General features: G+C 39.8%; 1 protein-coding gene across 8 annotated transcripts in view; it reads left to right on the top strand.

Moving 5' to 3' along the window:
- LOC149240761 (uncharacterized) overlaps positions 1-22,175 on the top strand; it is a 399,764-nt gene that overhangs the window by 124,960 nt on the left and 252,629 nt on the right. For all 8 annotated transcript variants that reach the window (XR_016246545.1, XR_016246543.1, XR_016246544.1 and 5 more), the window contains one exon: positions 261-503. Coding sequence is in view for 5 of the 8 variants with exons in the window: in XM_089373808.1 (XP_089229934.1) it covers positions 261-503 (243 nt within the window). In the remaining 3 variants the exon portion in view is untranslated. The remainder of the gene's footprint in view (positions 1-260; positions 504-22,175) is intronic.

The following is a 22,175-nucleotide window of genomic DNA, read 5'->3' as shown; positions in this document are numbered from 1 at the left end:
TCTGCACCATAAGTTTCCTATTAGATTTTCAAAATTTTCCCTGACATGATAGGCAATTTGTAAGACAATGGAAATTTCTTTGAAATGCTTTTGTCACTGTATATTCTTCAAACTGGAAGTAGCCAACATGGATATTATTCCACTGTATTACTTGTGGTACTCATATTATATGTTGGGACCTTGTTCTTTTTATATTTGTTTCCTGAGCAAGCTATATTATCTGGGTTTTGTAAATGGCTAATGTTTTTGTATTCTCTCAGACATTTTTTGTATATATTGCGGGATGGCTCGGATATAGAACTGATAACAAAGGCACAGAAAACCTTCGGTGCAATGAAAATGTGGTGGATCCTAGAACTTATGCTCCACAGCTGCTTCCCTTGTTATTATTAGGTCTTTCAGACGAGTCTGCTGATATTGCAGAAATGACACTTAATTTTGTGGAAGGTGTTGGAGAAGTGTACCTGAAGTTTGATTACTCTAGTGCATATATGCATGCAAAGGTGTGTCTTCATGTGAAATACTGTGTTCACTTCTTTAAGTTAGCATCACTTTTTCTTCAAAAGGGACATTGTTTCTTACAGAAAACACATGTAGGATAATCTGGTTGAAAAGTCTGAGACCTTATAATTTTGCTACTTGTACAAAAGTAATATCATACCATTTGCTGAAACTGTAGTTTCTTTTCTGTTTGCAAGTAATCCTGCTTAAAGAAATCTTCATGGTGAAAACATATTATGTAGCTGCAAATCTAGATGTTTTGAATTGAGAAGATTTTGTTAGACAACAAACAGAAAAATAGCCTGAAAATAGTGAGAGAAGTAGCTCCATGCCTTGTGAAATAGATATAAAAATGAATGTAAGCCACTCCAATGGGGCAACTTCTTTTTCTCAACAGAACAAATGTACAAGATGAGATGATTCTAAGTCTAGGTTTCCTTGGTATATAAAAGACAAAGGGTACAATTATAATTAAAGTGTCTAGCTGACAACGCTTCTTTAACATATAAATGTATTATTTAATAACTCAATTTCTAGGGCTTATAATTGGTGTTTATGCTTAACATGGGGCTCTTTTTAGGGCGTAACATGCCCCTCCCCTTGAAGCAAGTGTTGCCCTCAACGCTTGATCAGTTGCAGTTGTTTCTGCATGAAGAATTCATCTTCCCATGTCAGTTCTTCTGCTGGTAGGTTCTTCTACTTGCTAAGGTACTCGATAATTGCTTAATTCCCCAGCTGCTTAATCTGGTTTCAAGGATTGTTTCTGGTTCTAGCATGGTTTTCCCTTCTTCATTAATTCTGACAAGTAGTTTGAATTGGGATCTTGTCACTGATTAACTTCTTTAAACAAGAAACATGGAAGATTGAATGTATATGTGAAAATGGAGGCAACTATAATATATAGTCCATTCTTCCAATCCTCTGCAACACCTTAGAGGTACCATAGTACTTGGGAGCCAAATTAATGTCCTCCTTTTGTTGCTTGAGGGACAATTACTTGTATGGTTGTAGCCTCAAAAATACCGAATCTCCAACTTCAAATTGCCTTTCATTGTGATGTTAACCTAATTGTAGTTTCATCCTATTTTGTGCTATAACCAAGTTTTCCTACAGTAGTTTGAGAACTTCTCGTTGATGCTCTATTTGATTCTCCACATCTTGAACCTTTGATTTCCTTCGCAAGGGTGATGTGATGGATGGAGGATGATATCCATAAAGTGCTATAAATGGGGACATTTCTGATGATGCATGGAAGGATGTGTTGTACTACCATTTTGTCAAGAGAAAACACTTCACCCATTTTGTTTATCTATCAACTGAAAAGCAAAAAAGATACTGTTATAGACACTTATTTACAATCTTATTTTTCCCATTGGATTGAGGATGGTAAGAGGAGTTGTGAAATAATTGAGTGCCCAAACAAGAAAATAATTTAGTCAAAAAAATTCTAGTAAAAATTGGATATATATCACTTACAATAATCTTCCGGATTCCATGTCGCTTCTGAATTGCTTCCATGAAAGTTGCAGCTACTATATTTGCTTTAAAAGGATAAGTGACAGAGCAAAAATGGGCATACTTTGTGAGTTGATTGACTACTACCAGGATAACATTTGTTCCTTCAGACTTGGGCATATCTATAGTAATATCCACTGAAACTTTTTCCCAATGTTGAGTTCGTATGGCTATTGGTTGTAGGAGCCCTCAGGTGTTAATTGTATCTCCCTTATTGCTTTGGTAGATCACACATTTGGCCATAGACTTTTGAACATTAGCTTTAAGACAGTGTTAGAAAAAATCCTTCTTGATCTTGTGGTAACTTGGTAAGTTTTCAAAACCCTGAATTTCCTCCTACAAGAGACATGTGCAATTCCAGAAGGATCTTGTGTTTGAGTTTTGAATTTTTGCATAAGTATAAGCAATCTTGATACCACAACAAATCATTTTTCCACAAAAATTATCTAATGCACTTGGGTCCTTTTGTAGGTGTTGAATGATCTTGCATACTGTTGAAAATGTAGCAAGTAAAGGTCTTCTAGCTTGTGCCCTAGCCAGTGAAGGCCTCGATTTGTCCTTCTCCAAGTATGAGTGCGAGCTCATGAGTTAGACTTTAGTTAGGATGAGTTAGTTCCAGTTGACTGGAATAATCATCAAGATAGCATGCGTAGAGTTGGAGCTTCAATTAAGTGAAATCTTCATCAGTTTGACTACAGAACGAGGTGGCAGTTACAAGCACAATATTAAAAATTGGAACTGGTGACCGGACTAGTCCACCTGATAAACTAGGATTCAAATTGGAACTGGTCAAATCGGGACTAGCTAGAACAAGAACCGGTTTTAAAAACACACATGAAATAATTAATTTTTAATGAAAAAACTATTTTAAAAATTTAAAACCACGATTCCAAATCAATAGACACAAATTATTCAAAGTTTTCTCATATATATACCATGTAAAGGTGAATATATCAAAATGGCATCAAGTGTAATACATATCAACAACAAAATATATAATCAACGAGGCTCTAAATGGCCTCTAGAGTCCAAAAACAAAGCCTACAAGCTATGAGGTCACTGGCCTACTACAAGTCTACATATATGATATTAGTGATCAACATTATCACTTGAAAGTCGAAACTTCTCATCGTGATCAAACTCAGTTGGTTGAGTCTCGACTCCCAAACTTTGCAACTGCTTGAGTCACAAAATTCTTTGCTGGTTCAGTGACTTGAGTCCCAAACTTCTAAAGGTATTTTGCCCTATTACTTCATTTGGTGCTCCACATGGCTTTACATGGCCTCCTATACTAGCCAAGTGTTGTTTGAACCTGTTAATACCCCCTCCAATAGATTTTTGGCAATATTTGTGGATCATTTTGCCGTCAACCATATCACAATGAGCCCATGCACTATCCTTGTCTTTTGGAGGCATGGTGGCTATTACTTAGCTCAAACTCTCTGTTGTTCCACGGTCCACCACCCCAACAAAAACTCAACACTCTCCAAGCTCACAATGAAGCTAAAAAAAAAACTCTAAATGAGATGTGCGAGGCAAATGAGAGGGGAGACCTCCTTTTATTGGCTTGGAGGGGTTGTTTCCCTTGGAGAGAAACAACCCTTATTTTCCCTCCAAACCATCTCACAAGCCTCCAAGAATGCCTTTGGTGGGTCCGTGTTAAAATTGGCAACTAGGGAAAAACTCCATGTGGGTCATCTTATTCATGGCTGATAATATTTTTATTAGATTCCTCTCGTCGAGAGGTGTAGGATTGATCTAAAGATCATCCGATTCCGATATGTATTTATGGAGATATGAATTTATTTTGATTATGGAATAATTATCAAGCCGACCAGCAACTCATGTAGGCTAAAAAACCCAATAGTTGCATCTATTCAATCATCAACAGTTGTGTATAAATACAGGAGGTCTTTTCCTCATTTGGACACACTGATCATCACATCTCTCTCTCTCTGGTGCACGGAGAAATTTTGCACTCGTGTGCAGTGAAATCTAGCATTGGTGCGCGGCGAAATCTTGCACTGGTGCGCGGCGAAATCTAGCACTGGTGCGTGGCGAAATTTTGCACTGGTGCGCGGCGAAATATTGCATTGGTGTGCAGCGAAATCTTGCACTGGTGCAGGACGAAATCTTGCACTGGTGCGCGGCGAAATCTTGGACTGGTGCATGGAGAAGTCTCAGACTGGTGCACGGTGAACGACTCACTGGTGGAGACTTGACAACTTTGATCTAAGGTTTGCTGCCCTAGTTTAAGGCTGATCTGGGGTTTGGTGCTGTAGATGTAAATCAGATTTATGTACTATTTCTCTCTGCTGAATTATTGAAGATAAAAGAAGATTTGATCAAAGGGTTTCCCCATATTGGGGTTTGCCCCTGGCTAGCCGCCACATCTTGTGTCTCTTGTCTTGGCTTGTTTTCTATTGATCGTTCAATGTTCTATCTGCACTTTACTTATGCACATGTGATTGCTAATCTGTGAATAATAATAAGAAATAGAAGTAAATTGCTTTAAGCATAGAACATACCATAAATTAACATGGTATCAGAGCTGAGGTGAAGACAAAGCTCGAGCAAAGCAAGAGCAATCACCAAAGAGAAGATTGGCAAGGCTATCCTAAAAGAACTATGGGGTCCTCAACGCTCTTCCCTGCTGAAGACAAGCTCCGTGAGAAAGCTGACTATCACGGATGGAAGATGTCTATCGATCTAACCTTAGAAGATCAAGGAGTTTTGGACCATGTGAGAGGCAATATTGTTGAGCCTCCATCAAATGCACCCGATGCTGCCAGGAACAAATGGAAAACCGGCGAAGTCAAATCAAAGAAGATTATCCAGGACTCTATTGACAAGCGCTTGGTGGCCTACATCTCCGATATGAACACCTCCAAGGAAATCTACGATACACTGGTGAGTTTATTTAAATTTAATGATGCAAATCAAGTTCTGTTTCTTAGAAATTAGCTGAAGGAAATTAAGAAAGGCAAAGATGAGAGTATGCAAGCATACTTCTTAAGAATCACTGAGATCAGGAACGATCTCCTATCTGTTGGGGAGACTATTACTGATAGGGAAATGGCACTCACAACTCTTGGAGGATTACCATCCGAATGGTACGTGTTCAGGACTACTCTTTTGAACAATAATGTAATTCCTGGTTTCAAGGAATTAATGGCTAGATGCATTCAAGAAGAAACAAGGGTAGAAGAGCAAGAAATGCCCATGCCTAAAGGTCCTCCTGCTGCCTTTTCTTCTCATGCTAAGAAAAGAAATAATTCCGGGACTAAATAAAAAAGAAAGGCTGGACCTAAGGGTGGAAGAAAAGGACGATGTTACATTTGCGATAAACCAGGTCACTATGCGAAGGAGTGCCCTGATAGAAAGAACTCACACCGGGACGATGATCAAAATTCCTCTCATGGCAATCAAAGGAATGGCAAATTTAATAGCAAAGGTAAAAGGAGTGCTGGTAATCAAGGAAGAGGACAACCATTCAAGAAGGCTAGAAATTCCAGGTATGAATCCAACATTGTTGAAAATAAGCAGGATGAATATTATTTACCAGCTGCTCTATCTACCTCTGCTCCTTCGGAGTCAATGGGAATTTGGCTCATCGATAGTGGTGCATCAAGGCACTTCACTGGTTACAAAGAAGTTCTCCATAATCTAATAGAGAAAGAAACTAACTTGGAATTGTCCTTGGAGATAATATGAAATATCCCGTGAAAGGTGTAGGCAATGTCTCTCTTAAATTGAATCAAGGTAATACGATCCACTTACAGGATGTATTATATGTACTTAACCTCAAGAAGAACCTGGCGTCCATCTCAGCAATGGAAGACAAAGGCTACAAGGTGACCTTCAGCGATGGCAAAGTACGTGTATGGAAAAATAATGTTAAAAATGCCTTCACTCTTGGGTTTCGAGTTGATTCATTATATCAGGTTGGTGGAAGTCCGCTAGGTGTCATGTCTTGTGACACATCTCTTCAGTTTGAACTTTGGCATCGAAGGTTTGCCCACCTTCATTATAAAGCTCTACTCGATGTAAGACAAATGGTAACAGGGATGCCCGTATTCCGAGTAGAGAAAGAAGGTGTATGTTCGGGATGTGTCGAAGGAAAGCTCAAAAGGGGGACCATTCCCCTCAAGCCAAAGCAAGACCTCCGATATATTAAACTGGTTCACTCAGACATATCTGGTAGGATGCTTGTGAACTCCTTGGGAGGATATTTATATTATCTTACTTTTATAATGACTATTCTCGAAAGACTTGGATATACTTCTTGAAAAGGAAGGATGAAGTGTTCTCTTGGGTTCGACACTTCAAAAGCCTTGATCGAGAATCAAACCGAAAAGAATATCAAGATCTTAAGGACTGATAATGGGACTGAATATGAGTCTAACGAGTTTCATGACTTTTGGAAAGAGGTTGGCATCAAGAGGGAGACTACTACACCATATACTCCTGAACAGAATGGTGTGGCGGAAAGGAAGAACCATATGATTGTGGAAGCTGTTCGTGCCATGCTCCATGATCAAAGACTTTCGAAGTTTCTATGGGCCAAAGTTGCTAACATCGCCGTATATGTACAAAACTGATGCCCTCATCAAGCATTGGGTTCCAAGGCTCCCGAAGAAATGTTCACCGATAAGAACCTGACGTATCTCATTTTAGAATTTTTGGAAGCCCTGTATATTTTCATGTGCCGAAAGAGAAAAGGAATAAATTGGGTGCATCTGGAAAGAAAGGAATCTTCGTGGGCTATGGTGAAAATACTAAGGGTTATAGAATCTATGTTGCGGTCAAAGGGAAGTCGTGATTAGTCATGATGTCACCTTTGACGAAGATATGGCCCTCAGCAAGGTGGACAACCTTCCGACTTTGAGGAACTCTCAAAAAGCCGACACCGGGGAACCAAAAGAGAAGAATGATGAAATAATGCTTGATGTGGAAGAACCCATGGATCCTGTTGATCCACCTGAGCCCTCCTCTTCCAGGAAGAGCCCCTCTTGGCTTAGGGGGCTACTCGATGATGCTGAAGGACACACTGTACCCCGAGGAACCTTCCATGAAAGTAAGAAACCCAACAGATATCAGGGTTACCTGACCATCATGAACACGATCATACAAAATGAGCCTTCATCATTCTCAGATGCCGTCAAACATCAGGTATGGAAAGATGCTATGATCGAAGAATATGAGTCTATTATGAAGAATGATGTTAGGAAGTAGTTCCCAAACCCCAGGACAAAACAATTGTCACTTCTAAATGGATTTACAAGATAAAGCATGCAGCAGATGGAAGTACGGAAAAATATAAGGCTTGTTTTTGTCGCTCGTGGCTTCTTCCAGAAGGAAGGTATAGACTATGACGAAATATTTGCACCTGTTTCCAGATATACCACCATCTGCTTGATCATAGCCCTTGCGGCTTCACAAGGATGGAATCTACATCAGATGGATGTCAAGACAACGTTCTTGCATGCTTCGATCAAAGAAGAGGTCTACGTGGAGCAGCCCGAAGGATTTGAGATTCATGATAAAAAATCTCATGCATGCAGGTTGAAGAAAGCTCTCTATGGGCTGAAGCAAGCACCCCGAGCATGGTATGAAGGGATCGATAGCTACTTGATGAAGCTGGGATTCCCTAGGAGTGAAGCCGACCCTAACTTCTACCTCAAGGTTGAAGATGACAAACCTCTCATACTAGTGCTGTATGTGGATGACCTCTTCCTAACAGGTGCAGACCCTCTCATTCACAAATGCAAGAGGCATTTGGCTTCTGAATTTGAAATGGAGGACCTAGGAATGATGCACTATTTCCTAGGACTTGGAGTTTTGGCAGAAGCCAAGGGAAATTTTCCTATCCCAAGGAAAATATGTGGTGAAGATATTGGAAGATTCGGTATGGTAGATTGCAAGCTTGTAACTACTCTGATGGAGCTTGACTTTAAGAAGCTAAGCGGTAGCGCTGCTGGACCTGTTTTACGAAATGCCACCGAGTATCGTTAACTCGTCAGAGCATTAATGTTCTTAGTGAACTCCCGTCCAGATATATGCTTCGCAATGAACACGTTGAGTCAACATATGGTTGAACCTCACCACATACATTGGATTGGTGCCAAGAATCTGTTGAGATATCTTCGTGGCACAATCACTTATGGGTTAAGATACACTGCCGGAGATGTGAGACTACTTGGATACACTGATGCTGATTGGGTAGGCAGTGTGGTGGATCGTAAGAGCACTTCCGGGTGTTGTTTCTTTGTGGGATCTGCTTCGATACGCTGGATGAGCAGGAAGCAGAAGTCGGTGGCCTTGAGCATCGCCGAGGCAGAGTATATTGCTGCTAGCATGGGCTCCTGTGAGGCAGTTTGGTTGCAGAAGCTCTTCAGTGAGCTGTTTGGATTTACTCTGGATACCACCATGATCCTATGTGACAACCAGAGTGGGATTCGTTTGTCAGAGAATCTCGTATTTCATGATCGCTCCAAGCATATCGATATCAAGTATCATTATATTCGAGATATGGTGTAGCGGGGAGCTACAAGGCTCCAACATATCGGTATAGATGAACAGGTCGCCGACATTCTGACAAAACCCCTAGGAAAGGTCAAATTTTTGACTTTCGGAGAACGACTTGGTGTCGTTCAGAAACCCTCTAATGAGGGTCCTGTATGATGTATGGAGCTCTTGTGGCTCCAGGAGGGGATGCGGGGTACTTCTTGGAGCGACATATGACCACAGGGTAAAAGAATCAAAACTTTCCCTGTATCACCCCGTGGCGACTATGTAGCAGGATGATTAGTTCTCCTGTGAGGTCTGGATGTTGTGTTCTCCATGACAAAATGTAGCAGGATGATTAGTTCTCCTATGAGGTTTGGATGATGTGTTCTCCATGACAATTGTAGCAAGATGATTAGTTCTCTTGTGAGGACGGGATTGATTAAGTTCTCCTATCGAGGCATCCTATCCATGCAGTCAGGGACTCATGGGAAGTACCTCTCATCTGATCAATTGGCAGGGAAATGAAGATGGGGACCATAGTATTACCGATGGATGCATCACTGTATCTACTGTACTCCCTACACTAGGATGACCTTCATTGATCTGGGATCAATGATATTGGTTTGGGACTAGTGGTAGGAGTTGTACCCACTATGACGTTGACTTCGGGTTGGTTGAGACTGGTCTGGGACTAGTGGTACACACTCTGAGACCGACTTTGAGCCAGTGGAGGATGATACTGGTCTGGGACCAGTGGTAGGAGTTGTACCCACTATGACACTGACTTTAGGTCAGTTGAGACTGGTCTGGGACCAGTGGTACACACTCTGAGACTGACTTTGAGTCAGTATGATACATCCTCGATCATTTCTTCTTCTTCATAATTCGGACAAAAGCAGAGTAGAGCAGGCAGGATAGAGCAGAGCAGAGTAGGGGTCTAGCTATACAGGGCAGTGCATTTGATGGATGAATAGTAGCGACGAACAGACAGATTACAGATAGAGTTCTCCCTAGTTGTTAGGGAGTGTTAAAATTGGCAACTAGGGCCAAACTCCATGTGGGTCATCTTATTCATGGCTGATAATATTTTTATTAGATTCCTCTCGTCGAGAGGTGTAAGGATTGATCTAAAGATCATCCGATTCTGACAAGTATTTATGGAGATATGAATTTATTTTGATTACGAAATAATTATCAAGCCGACTAGCAACTCATGTAGGCTCAGAAGCCCAACAATTGCATCTATTCAATCATCAATAGTTGTGTATAAATACAGGAGGTCTTTTCCTCATTTGGACACACTTGATCATCACATCTCTCTCTCTCTAGTGCACGGCGAAATCTTGCACTGGTGTGCGGCGAAATGTTGGACTGGTGCGCGGCGAAGTCTCAGACTGGTGCACAATGAATGACTTACTGGTGGAGACTTGACAAGTTCGATCTAAGGTTTGCTGCCCTAGTTTAGGGCTGATCTGGGGTTTGCTGCTGTTGATGTAAATCAAATTTATGTACTATTTCTCTCTGCTGAATTATTGAAGATAAAAGAAGATTTGATCAAAGGGTTTCCCCATATTGGGGTTTGTCCCTGGCTAGCTGCCACATCTTGTGTCTCTTGTCTTGGCTTGTTTTCTGTTGATCGTTTAATGTTCTATCTACACTTTACTTATGCAAATGTGATTGCTAATCTGTGAATAATAATAAGAAAGAGAAGTAAACTGCTCTAAGCATAAAACATACCATAAATTAACAGTCCGCGACCGACCTGGCAATGAACCGACTAGTTTATGACATAATCGATCGGTTTATGGGAAAACCAGCCGATTTATGCTCGGGTTGTCTAAAAAGGGACGAATGAGGGCTATTGACCAGTTCAGTTGGTTTGACCAATGAATTAACCGGTTTCTGGTTCAAACTGACCACTTTTTAATAATATGGCTACAAGTTTAGTTAGGACGAATTAGTCTTCAGTCTTGATTGAAGGAAGAGCGAGATATTCTCCAGTGTTGATTGGAGATAGAAGAGTTAAGAACTCCAGTGTTGATTGGATAAAGGAGGAGAATAATTCTTAGTTAGGTCTCAATCAAAACTCGACTTTTAAAATAGAATTAGGCCTCCTTGCATGTTCAAATTGGGTCTATAAAGAAGAGGACGAAGGAACAAGAAATTATAGTTTTGTGCACAAGGTTTGTGAGATATGACAGATCACGGGTGCGTGAGAGTGGAACTAACAAAGTTCTTTCTTAAAGTCAACTACTCCAAAAGACTTGGAATATGTAGATCTCCATTGATATACAAGAATATATATTAAAATGTATGAATAAGAATGATGTTACAAATGAGAGTGAGGGGCTGCTTATATACTAGGTAGGTGCCTCTTCATGGAGACTCATGTCCCATTTAGACATGCCTCTTCAACCTAATTACTAATTAACTAATCATTATTACAATTATCATCATTATTTATATTTAATATATTTTATTCATAACATTGCCTTCCTCTTCAAAAACCTTTGTCCTCAAAGCTTGCTGATGAAAAGGCTTGATCTTTTTTGTTGCGAATGTCTTCTTGTTTCAGAACTATCATCTTCATTGATACAAGTTGATATGATCCTCTAAGTGATAAACAAAAATGTCGCACTAAGAAGGGATTGAACCATCCTAGATTAATCTTCTGTGGAATCTTGCGGTGATTGGAAACTTGTGATGAATTGTTATCACATGAGTGGATTGCACTGACATTAGTATTCTTCGAAACATCAATTTGTTGTTTTTGTTCTAAATACATAGCTTGATTGAGTTGTCTACTCGTGATTCGGATGTCAATAAGGAATTCTAGTGATTTGATTTTCTCTTATCTTGTTTGTGTCGTTTTCTTGATTTATTTGAAGCACCTGATTTCCTTTAGTTATGGAAGTTGAATGGTTAATTTCTGGATCTTCACTTGAATCTTTTGTTGTTGGAACTGCAACTTCTGAGTACATCTTTACTTCAACTAGTTTGTCCTCTTCTTGAGTTGTGTTATTGACTGGATTGGTATTTGTTGTCTTTTCGTCAACTTGAATTTCTACATTTGATGCTTCCTTCTCGATAAGTTGTTGTACCTTGTTTTCTAATGACTTCTTGTCCTTCTTAAGCTTCTTAATTTGCGTCAATAATTTTTCACTATGGTCTTTAAGCCGAGAAACTTCTTCATTTTTGTCAGTGGTGATCTTGTCAATTTCTCTTTGCATATTTTGTAGTACTTTTTTACCTTCTTGAAAAATTATTTTTGAAATATCTTGTATGTCTTCTGGTGTTATCAAATTTTTCTTCAATGCAACATCCTGGAGTGTTATTTTCTTCTTCCTGTAGGAAAATGTTAAAAATTTCTTTTTCATATTTGAGATGAAGGATCCTAGACATCAAGGGTGAACCCAAAATAAGGTCACTTTGATTGCTCCATAAGGTTTGAACAGAGAATTGCGATATAAATGTATAATCCTCAATGTTTAACTGTAAATTGGTTATGTCATATTTTTTGTTGCCAAAACAGTGCAATTTTTCGATTATATTTGACTTCGGAATCACCAATTGGTTTGCGATTTTAGGTGTTATATAATTTTTGTCTTCGGCAGGTGAGATAGCAATAGTGACATCTTTCCCCGCAATAGACCCTTTAATTCTAAATAGTGCTGAAGTATAATTATGTGAAGTTTCTGGAAATCTTCCTTCCTTCAATTCCGAATTAGACTCCATTTGTGTTTATCGAGGTGAACTTAGGGTCTTAAAAGTAGCCCCTTTAATCCTTCAAAACTTTTGAATTCAGCTTAGAGTTTTAAAAGTAATCCTTGTAATTCCTATGCTATTTTCGCCTATAATATTACCCTTTTCTTTATATGTAAACCTTGACTTGTTGAATCTTAAAAAATTCTCTTTATATGTTTTTGACTTGGACTTTTCTCTTTTCTTTATCTTTCTTAAAATATTCTTGTTCTTTTATATTTAACCTTCAAATATATATAACACTCTTTTTTATTTATTTTTCTTCTTTAAAAATCGCCAAGGGCCTCTGACGAACTCAACAACAAAGAAACTCCAAAAGTTTGTAGCGAAACGCTTCAACGACAACGAAGTTGACGAATTTCAATGGTCAAAGACCTGGATCAGAGAATGAGCTCTGTGCAGCGATTGAGTGGCCAGAGGATCGAACTGCTCTGATACCAAATGGAATGAATAAAGTTCGTTCTTCAAGTCAAATATTCCGGAAGACTTGGAATTTGTAGATCTCCATTGAGATACAAGAATATATATTAAAATGTATGAATAATAATGATGTTACAAATGAGAGTGAGGGGCTTACTTATATACTAGGTAGGTGCCTCTTCATGGAGAGCCATGTCCCATTTAGACATCCCTCTTCAACTTAATTACTAATTAACTAATAATTATTACAATTATCATCATTATTTATATTTAATATATTTTATTCATAACAAAGAGTATCGTTGGTTGTGGAGAGCATAGATTTTGTGTCCTAAGAAACAAGAGATCACAAGTGTGCTAGAATTTAGGAAATTGGCTATGCATAGTCTTAAGGAGCTAGTGTCCTAAGAAATAGGAGGTAGGAAGTGCGCAAGGAAATAGGCAGATTTGTGCAAGAATTTAGGGGCTTCATGTGCGCTAGGAAATAGGGACCCAATGCGCAAGGATTTAGGAGGCTTCTAGTGTGCAAAGATCAAGGAGAAGAAGAGTAGGTTTTGCAGAGCAAGTCAAGGAGGCAACATAGGATCAATTGCGTGCTAGAGGGCCGAGATCAAGCAGTGATCAAGGCAACCCGAGTTCAATTGTATCAGCTGAAATTTGTAAGAAGTGTTGAAAAATCAAGATGCTTAAGATTAGGGAAGATTTCTCTTACTTGATTATTACTTGTGAATGTTTGTTGGCTTCTTATTAAATTTTATGTTCTCTTCTTTATCAAGCAATGACCAAAAATACAAAACATGGAGATCACAAAAGACAAAGAGCACAAGAAATTAAGCTCCAAGATAGGGCCAAAACCCACAAAGGGGAAAACCCAAGAAATTCTTTTGTTACAGATCTAGATCAAAGTGAGATATCCAAGACCAAAGACTAAGACCAACACTGCCACAAAGACCTAAGTCAACCGTCTTCCAAGCCATCTGCAACAAGTCATGGTCAACAAAAGTCAATGCTGGACAAATCTATGATTTTTGGTCAATCCCTAAAATTTCAGCCCCTAAAATTTTGACACTGTAACAACCTTAGAAAACTGCAGAAAGTACTCGCATGTGTCAACAAAATTGGGGCATAAATCAATTAATCTTCTCTCTCCTTTGGCCTCCTCTCTCCTTTGACTTCACTGGTTTTCTTCTCATCTGGGCACAAAAATCGATGTGGATGATAATTGATCAAATGAGGTCGAATTGCCTTGTATTTATACATGTCCAGGAGGTCGAATAACTGCCTCTTTAGGCTGACTTGGTATTGTGGATGACAAATTGTCCTTTTTGACTCAATAAAAATTCTTTTTCTTTTTCTTTACAAAAGTCCAAATGGGACTTTGACTCAATTACATTACTTTGACTCATAATAAATTTTTCTTTTGACTCAATAAGCATGAAGAACATGCCTTGACTAGAAAAATAAACAATAATAATAAATGAATATAATAATTGCGACAACAGTGCATTTTAATTTCATATGAAGACCAACACTAGCTACATTTTCAACAAGAAGCATAACACTTTCTCATAGAGACATATAGCTTTGTAATAGATCTAATTACTCAAGAACAATCAATAAAATTCCACATCAAGGAAGCAAGTTTTCCTTATTGGGTTTCTTGAGAAAACAAGTGTGTTGTGCTTTTTATCTTTGGTGTTTTTATTCTGCTACTTAAGAACTTTTAAGAAACTTTGTATCTTGGTGAAAGTAAATTAGTTTTCAATTATTTATCTAAGTAGTAGCAGAGTTTGATGGAAATTTAACACATACCTTCTGATCTTTCTTCCATTTTATCCTTAGATCCTCCACCCAATCCAATTGTGGAATAGAAATAGCACGTAGTAAACCCTTAGCGTCTTCCTCTCTCGTTGAATGTGCGTTTGCCACAATATTTTGTTTTCCTTTTTTGTACATATTGTCAAAGTAATAACCTAGCATCTTTGTAACCCATTTTTTTAGCTCTTCTGAAGATAATCGTTGTTCCAATAAGTATTTCAAAGTATCATGATTTTCCTTTACTTTGGAGTGTATTCCTATTAGGTGAGGGCACCATTTCTTAACTGCATGTAGTATGTCCCGTTGCTGCAAAATCTTGCACCTTGGTGCAAAGGCTCACTAGGCAAGGGAGACACACAACAATATAAGGGTGTTACCACTATCACCTCAACAACTACCCATCTTTTATTTCTTGAAGTTTTTGTAGTTTTGGAAGGTCTTCTACATAGGCTTGGTGCCTTAGCATGTAGAAGATATTTTAGTGCCCCTTTAGGTGCTTGCTTGGTGGAGTAAGTGATATTATGGGAGAGGTGAAGACACATTTGTGGAGGAAGCAATTTTATCTAGAGTGAGAGGCTCAACTAGACTAAAGGGAAGTGAGGAGAAGTGCAATAGGGAATTTCAGGAGAAATTCAAGGAGGCCAAGTTTTGGAAAGAGGGAAGCCAAATTGTTGAAGTCGAATTATCTAGGGAGGTCGATTTCTCTAGTGTGTAGGGGCCGTATGAGATAGGTAGGTCGATTTCTCTAGTGTGTAGGGGCCGTATGAGATAGGTAGGTCGATTTGTTGGTGAGACGGGTTAATTCTCCACCGCCAATTTGCTTCCAATGGTTAGATTTCTAGAGGTTAAATTCTTTGAGGCTGATTTTCCCAGTGGGGTTCAGTTTCTAGGTGTCCAACAATTTTATTTTTCTATGTATTCTATGTGGGTCTAACCGATTTTTTTTCGAGAAATTTAATGAAGATTGTATTGGGTGTAAATTTGTTGTTGTGGTGTGATTGATCTCTTCATTTTATTTCTATTGCATTTTTCAAGTTAATATACCAGTGTGTTTATTTTTTGGGAAATTCAAAAATATTTGTGATAGATATTTTCTAGGGTTTCTAATAAATTGTTGATGTAAAATAAATCAGATCTCGTATGAGACATTATTTAATGGTGACAAGCAACCACTGCAAGGGAGGCTTCTTTGTAGGACTTGGGGATTAAATGACCCTAGAAAGGCTAAAGCTAAGTACACCCCAAGGATCCTACAAACTAGATCCGCTAACTCGAGTTTATAAAGGTTGCGATAATGTGGAGATTGAGTAAAAAGAAAGCAATAGGGTTCATAAGACCTATGGGTCAATCCTAAATTTATCCAAACCAAATAGGTATCAAATAGAGTCTCGAAACATGCCTAAAGCTTGCAAGACACTTGGTTGCTCTAAACTATGTCAAAATCCGCAGGTTTGGACAAAAAATAAGACTTAACTATTGTTAATTTTTGGTAGCATCGGAAGTGCTCTAGCCTTGAAAATTGGTGGAGAGGCTAGGGCACATGAGTTCTAAAGAACCCATAAACTGTTTGGTGAAATTCCACCTGGATTGTATTTTATTAAAATAATTAATATTTTTAATGGGGTTCCTAAGTCTAAACTTAGGGAAATTAAAATATTAATTATTAATCAAAATATGGGTGAGAATGATTTAGAAGGCGGATCACGTTATGTTTTAATGTTAGCCGTTGATTAGAGACTTAATCTCGGCCGTTGAAGACTCAATAAGAAAAGTATAAAATGAAGGCTTGGGGTTCATTTGGAAACACACACGGAGAGAACGAATTGATCTAGAGTTCGATTTCTAGGGCTAGGAAGTTGAGAAATTCGAACTAAGTGATCATTCAGCAGCAGAGGGGCAGTGAGAATCCGGGAGAAGGACTTTCCAGAGAATATTGACAGAGAGGCGGAGAGCTTGCAGAGAGGCAACGCAGTAGCCGGGAGTGCTGACGTTGGGCCAGTCTAGGCCCACACAGTCCTGACGCAGAGCCAGGAGGGCCAGCGCAGAGCATAAAAGATGTCTGTCACGCAGAATCCAGAACTGCCGGGAACAACCGGAACTGCCGGAATAGCGGGAGAGCCGACGTAAAGGGTAGAGAAGCTGACGCAGGGCTGACGCAGAGCCTGAAAGGCTGATGTAGAGCCTATGCAGGGCCAACGTAGAAATAGCTGGGGTTAGCCAGTCTTGTGCCAAATCAGCTAGAATTCTACCGGGTGAAGTGCGGTAAAACTCACTTAGATTTACCGCTACTATTTTCTCTGTAAAGGATTGCTAGATGAGCATCCTAGATTTGTATTCAGATGTTTTTCCTGCATAATAATAAACCCTCAGAAATGCTGCATCGGTTTTCCCGCATTGGGTTTTTCCAGGCACTATTGTGTCCAAAAATAAGTGTGTCCTATGTATCTTGTTCTTTCCTCTACTTTCTGTTTCATGAGATCAAATATTTAATTAGCGTAGGCTGCAGAAGTAATTTGCTTCAGTATTCAGAAGAATAACTTTATGAATGTAATTTAAAAATCAAGTAGGTGAAGTAGATTCAGATTTGCTGCACTAGAGGTTCCTTGAGGATTAGGAATTTTCACATGGTATGAGAGCATTGATTTTGAAACAGGAAGAGTATACCCAATGCTGAGCAATGAGGCCGAAAGCTGCACTTGGCATCAATTCAAATCCCCTTGAAGGGATTGCGCAGTCCTTGCCGGGAAGCAGATCCCAGGAAATCTATCTCTGAGTGAGACGAGAGAGAGGTATAATTTCTAGTTCGTGAGTTAGCGTAGGTAGAGGGAGTGACGTAGAGCCTCAACACAGTGCTTGAAGGGCACAGTTTCTGTCGGGGCAGAAATCCACTAGAAAAGAATGAAGACACGTAGAAGGGGAATTTTCTCCTTGTAGAACTTTCCGCTAGAAAGTTCGAATTTCTCACTTGCTGAGCAGTGCTAAGCAGTGACTAGAGGAGTCAGTTCGACAGTTGGGTGAGATGGCATCGCATGGGCTCAGAGATCAGGACAGGTTGGAAGGAGCTTCCAACTATCTCATATGGAAGACCAAAATCTTAGTTGTTCTGGAGGAATATGATCCCAAGGCCTACGTCAATAGCGTTGGAGTTGTTCTTGCTGACAACGATCAAAAGAAGAAATAGAAGGCCGAGCAGGGAAAGGCAAAGAGACTCATTCTCGATGGAGTTCGAGATCATGTGGTCTCACACTTGCAGGGCAAGGATACAACCCGAGAGATGTGGGAAGCCTTGTCTTCTCTGTATGAAGGCTCTTCCGAACAACGGAAGATGTATTTGGAGTAGAAGTTGCAGCGGACCTTGATGTAGAAAGGAGAAGGGGTGAACCTCTATCTTCAACGTCTTTAGGACACTAGAGACCAACTTGCTGCAGTGGGGTCCACTCAGCCAACTGCGATTGTGAGGATAGCCCTAAATGGAGTCTTGGATGAATGGCAAGTTTTTGTCCAAAGCATATTGGGCAGAGAAAAACTACCTTCATGGTAGGTCTTGTGGGCGGCTCTTCAACATGAGGAGTTAAGGAGGGACCTAGTGAAGGTCAACCTCAGTGGCAGCAGTGGGAATGGCACAAAGACGAAGGAGGAGGAGGAGAATGCAACTCTAACATCAAAGGGATAGCAGAAGTCGAAGCGAAAGAAAGACATTTCGAAAGCGAAATGTTTAAGTTGTGGCGAGATGGGCCACTATGCATCCCAGTTTCCTTTGAAGAAAAAGGACAAGGATGAGAAATATGACCCTAAGGCTGCTTCAACAAAGATTGACGAGGATGAGTTTGCCATGAATGCCCACACATCTCTAGGAGGGAGATGGGGCAATATTGAGTTGTAGTCGGGAGGACTACATGTGGGCAGGATCCTTGAGGAGTCCACCTCTTTGATCAATTCCTTGCTACGGGAGCCCAAGATTCAGTAGTAGCGAAATGGACTTAGTGTCAGATGATGCAGTGGATTGTTTGGAGGACAAATGCAGTAGCTTGGGGACCAGAGACTGATCAGCGTAGAGCAAGGTTGGCAGCAGTGCAGTTGGCACAGTGCAGAAGTCAGCAACAACGCAAAAGATTCAGAGGGTCAGAGACTAGTAGTAGTCAAATTCCAACATTCATTGTAGTATGTTGAACACAGTTAAGTTAAGCTAATTTTGGATGTTATTCAGTTGCTTCTCTCAGCAACTGAGTTGAAGTACGAATGCTTTGTTAGCAATGGCAGTGCTAGTAGCATAACAGAGGCAGTGTTGAGGGAGCTGTAGTACAGATGCAGCCGTGGCAGTGGCAGTGTCATGGGCAGTAGTACAGTAGCAACAACAACATAGTGTTGGTGGCAGCAGTAGTGCAAAAAGGAGGTGCTTCAGAAACAAAGCAACATGCAGGGGGATATTGTTGATAGAGCACTTTCCTTGCTAAGAGGGAGTGTTAGTTTTTGGTAGCATCGGAAGTGCTCTAGCCTTGAAAATTGGTGGAGAGGCTAAAGCACATGAGTTCTAAATAACCTAGAAACCATTTGGTGAAATTCCACCCGGATTGTATTTTATTAAAATAATTAATATTTTAATCGGGTTCCTAAGTCTAAACTTAGGGTAATTAAAATATTTATGGGTATTAATCAAAATATGGGTGAGAATGATCTAGAAGGTGGATCAAGTCATGTTTTAATCTTAGCCGTTGATTAGAGACTTAATCTCGACCGTTGAAGACTCAACTGGAAAAGTATTGAATGGAGGCTTGGGGTTCATTTGGAAACACGCACGGAGAGAACGAATTGATCTAGAGTTTGATTTCTGGTGCTAGGAAGCTGAGAAATTCAAACTAAGTGATCATTCAACAGCAGAGGGGCGGTGAGAATTCGGGAGAAGGACTTTTTGGAGAATATTGACAGAGAGGCGGAGAGAGCTTGTAGAGACACAGAGCCAAGAGGGCCCACGCAGCGCTGACACAGAGCGAAGAGGGCCAGCACAGAGCAAAAAAGCTGCCTGTCACACAGAATCCAGAGCTACCGGGAACAACCAGAACTGTTGGAACAACCGGGAGAGCTGACGTAGAGGGTAGAGACGCTGACGCAAGGCTGACGCAGAGGGCAGAGAAGCTGACGCAACGCTGACGTAGAGCTTGAAAGGTTGATGCAGAGCCTACGTAGGGCCAATGCAGAAATAATCGAGGTTAGCCAGTCTTGTGCTGGATCAGTGGGAATTCTGCGGGGTGAAGTGAAGTAAAACTCACTCAGATTTTCTGCCAGTATTTTCTTTGTAAAGGATTGCTAGATGAGCATCCTAGATTTGTATTCAGAGATTTTTCCTGCATAATAATAAACCCTCAAAACTGCTGCACTAGTTTTCCTGCATTGGGTTTTTCCGGGGACTTGTACCCAAAAATAAGTGTGTCCTATGTATCTTGTTCTTTGCGCTGTTTTCTGTTTCATGAGATCAAATATTTAATTAGTGTAGGCTGCAGAAGTGATTTGCTTCAGTATTCAAAAGAATAAGTTGATGAATGTAATTTAAAAATCAAGTAGGTGAAGTAGATTCTGATTTGCTGCAGTAGGGGTTCCTTGAGGATTAGGAATTTTCACAATTATAGCATCAAATCTAACTATTCAAAATGTACAAAAGGTACATGCAATGAAAGGTTATAAAATTAGCAACTTAGGAAATAAAATTCTACAATTTTTCACAGTTCAATTAACCAATAAATGCAATTTAAATAATGATGTCAACATTAATAGATTGCAGAAAATTGCATGAAAAACCGTTAATATGCCTCTTCAGTGCACCTTAAAATGATTCTATACCATAGGATATTTATCAAAGAGCATTATTAAACCAATAGAACACATTTTAAGTGAAATTTATCCCCAATACCAAGGCAATTAAACAAAAGAGAAATTATAATTAAACCAGGGTTTTGCAAAATTAAAATAAAATTTGTAGCCTATCCACTATTTGAAGAAAGACTAGTGCCTTTTCTAGCTAGGGCAATGGAGGTTAGGATACAAACCAAACCTAGGGCAATCTAAAGGGGAAAAGCCTATTTCTAACCTAATTCTTTGTCCTCTGGTTCCTTAGTTTGCCGATCTCTTTAACCATGTGGTCCATACATGTTTTCCATTAGCACGGTCACGTCACATCATTTACCTGATACATAAGCCAGGACCCAACTTTGATCCCAATAACTACAGGTTGATCATGGTGGGCCACACGTTCTCAAAACTCTATGCTCAATTATGCACTTGAAGCTCTCTAAGGAGTTTAAGTGACAACATCTCAAAGCTTGGGGACATGTTGGTTTTTGACTTGCGCACCAAACCATTGATCACATCCTTACACTTAGAGCCATCATTGAGTAAGCTTGTTATCGCACTTCGAAAGTTTGTTGTTTTGTAGACTTTTCGAAAGATTTTGATTCTGTCCCTAGGGAGGCTTTATTCTATAGACACAAAGATGTTGGCTTCTCAGAGACCCTATTGTTAGCCTTCATGCATCTGTATGAGTCAGTCCTTGGTTTCTTGTGCATGTCACCTGGCCTATTAAATTTCATTCAAAATACTTTTGGGGTTAATAGAGTTTCCCCTTTCCCCATACGTAATTTGTGATTTACATTGACGAGTTGGAGTACTTCTTGGCCAAGCACATCTGAGATGGTGATGGTTGCCTTATACACCATGTCCCTATCTTTATCCTTTTGTTTGTAGATGTTCCTTCTAGCCTTATCCCCAAATAGATTGCAACGACAACTAGATGCCATGGCCCTTCTTTGTGATATTCGTTAATTGAATGTTAACAAGGGTAAAACCAAGGTCATGATCTTCAACACATTGAAGAAGATTTTTTTTGATCACCACTTCTTCTGATCGAGATCACAACCACATATACTTATTTAGGGGTATTATTGACAGGGTCTCACTTTAGTTTGTGGCATGCACTTCAACCCCAAATCAATAAACGTTATGGGTCCTTGGCTCTTCTAGAGAGACAATGTTTATAACATCACTTTCAAGACATGTCATCTAATATGTTGCTTTTGGACACTCTTGTGCACTTGTTAGTTATATATGGATCTGAGGGTTGTGGACCTTGTTTACTAGAGTCTGATTGGCCTTAGTGGAGAGAGTACAAACTCTCCTCTTTCATCGCCTCATTTGATGCAAATAGACAATTCCTCTGCCCATCATCTTTGCATAGTGTCATGTCCCTTCTCAAACACATAGGGACTTAGGGGCCAAATCGACTTTATTTAGTTGCTAGTGGAATGTGGGGGCCACCCACATAGGAGTTCAAATTAGCCATTCGATATGCATGGAGGGAAAATCGAATGGGTGGATGGAGGGGCTCATATGAGGCTATGGGGGCCCAAGGAGTTATAAAGAGTGATCAACTCTCATTTTGAATATTTGACAAACAAATTCACTCTTGTACGCTCTGCTGCTTAGCGAGTTTAGCCACGAGTCTTCGCAGGGAAGATTCAACCTCTACTTCGGGGGACCATCCATGCCCACCCTAGGGAGGTTGTTCCATAGAGATTGTAGGAGTTTCCAGCAGCGATTCATAGCTCATCCAACCACGCAGAGGAAGGGACTGCGTGTTTTCTGGGCAGCCAGAAATACGC

The sequence above is a fragment of the Pinus tabuliformis genome, chromosome 8, assembly GCF_031772625.1.
Source record: "Pinus tabuliformis cultivar Carrire ecotype Pingquan chromosome 8, CPIR1, whole genome shotgun sequence".
Lineage (NCBI taxonomy): Eukaryota > Viridiplantae > Streptophyta > Pinopsida > Pinales > Pinaceae > Pinus > Pinus tabuliformis.
This window is presented reverse-complemented; position numbering and strand designations above follow the sequence as displayed.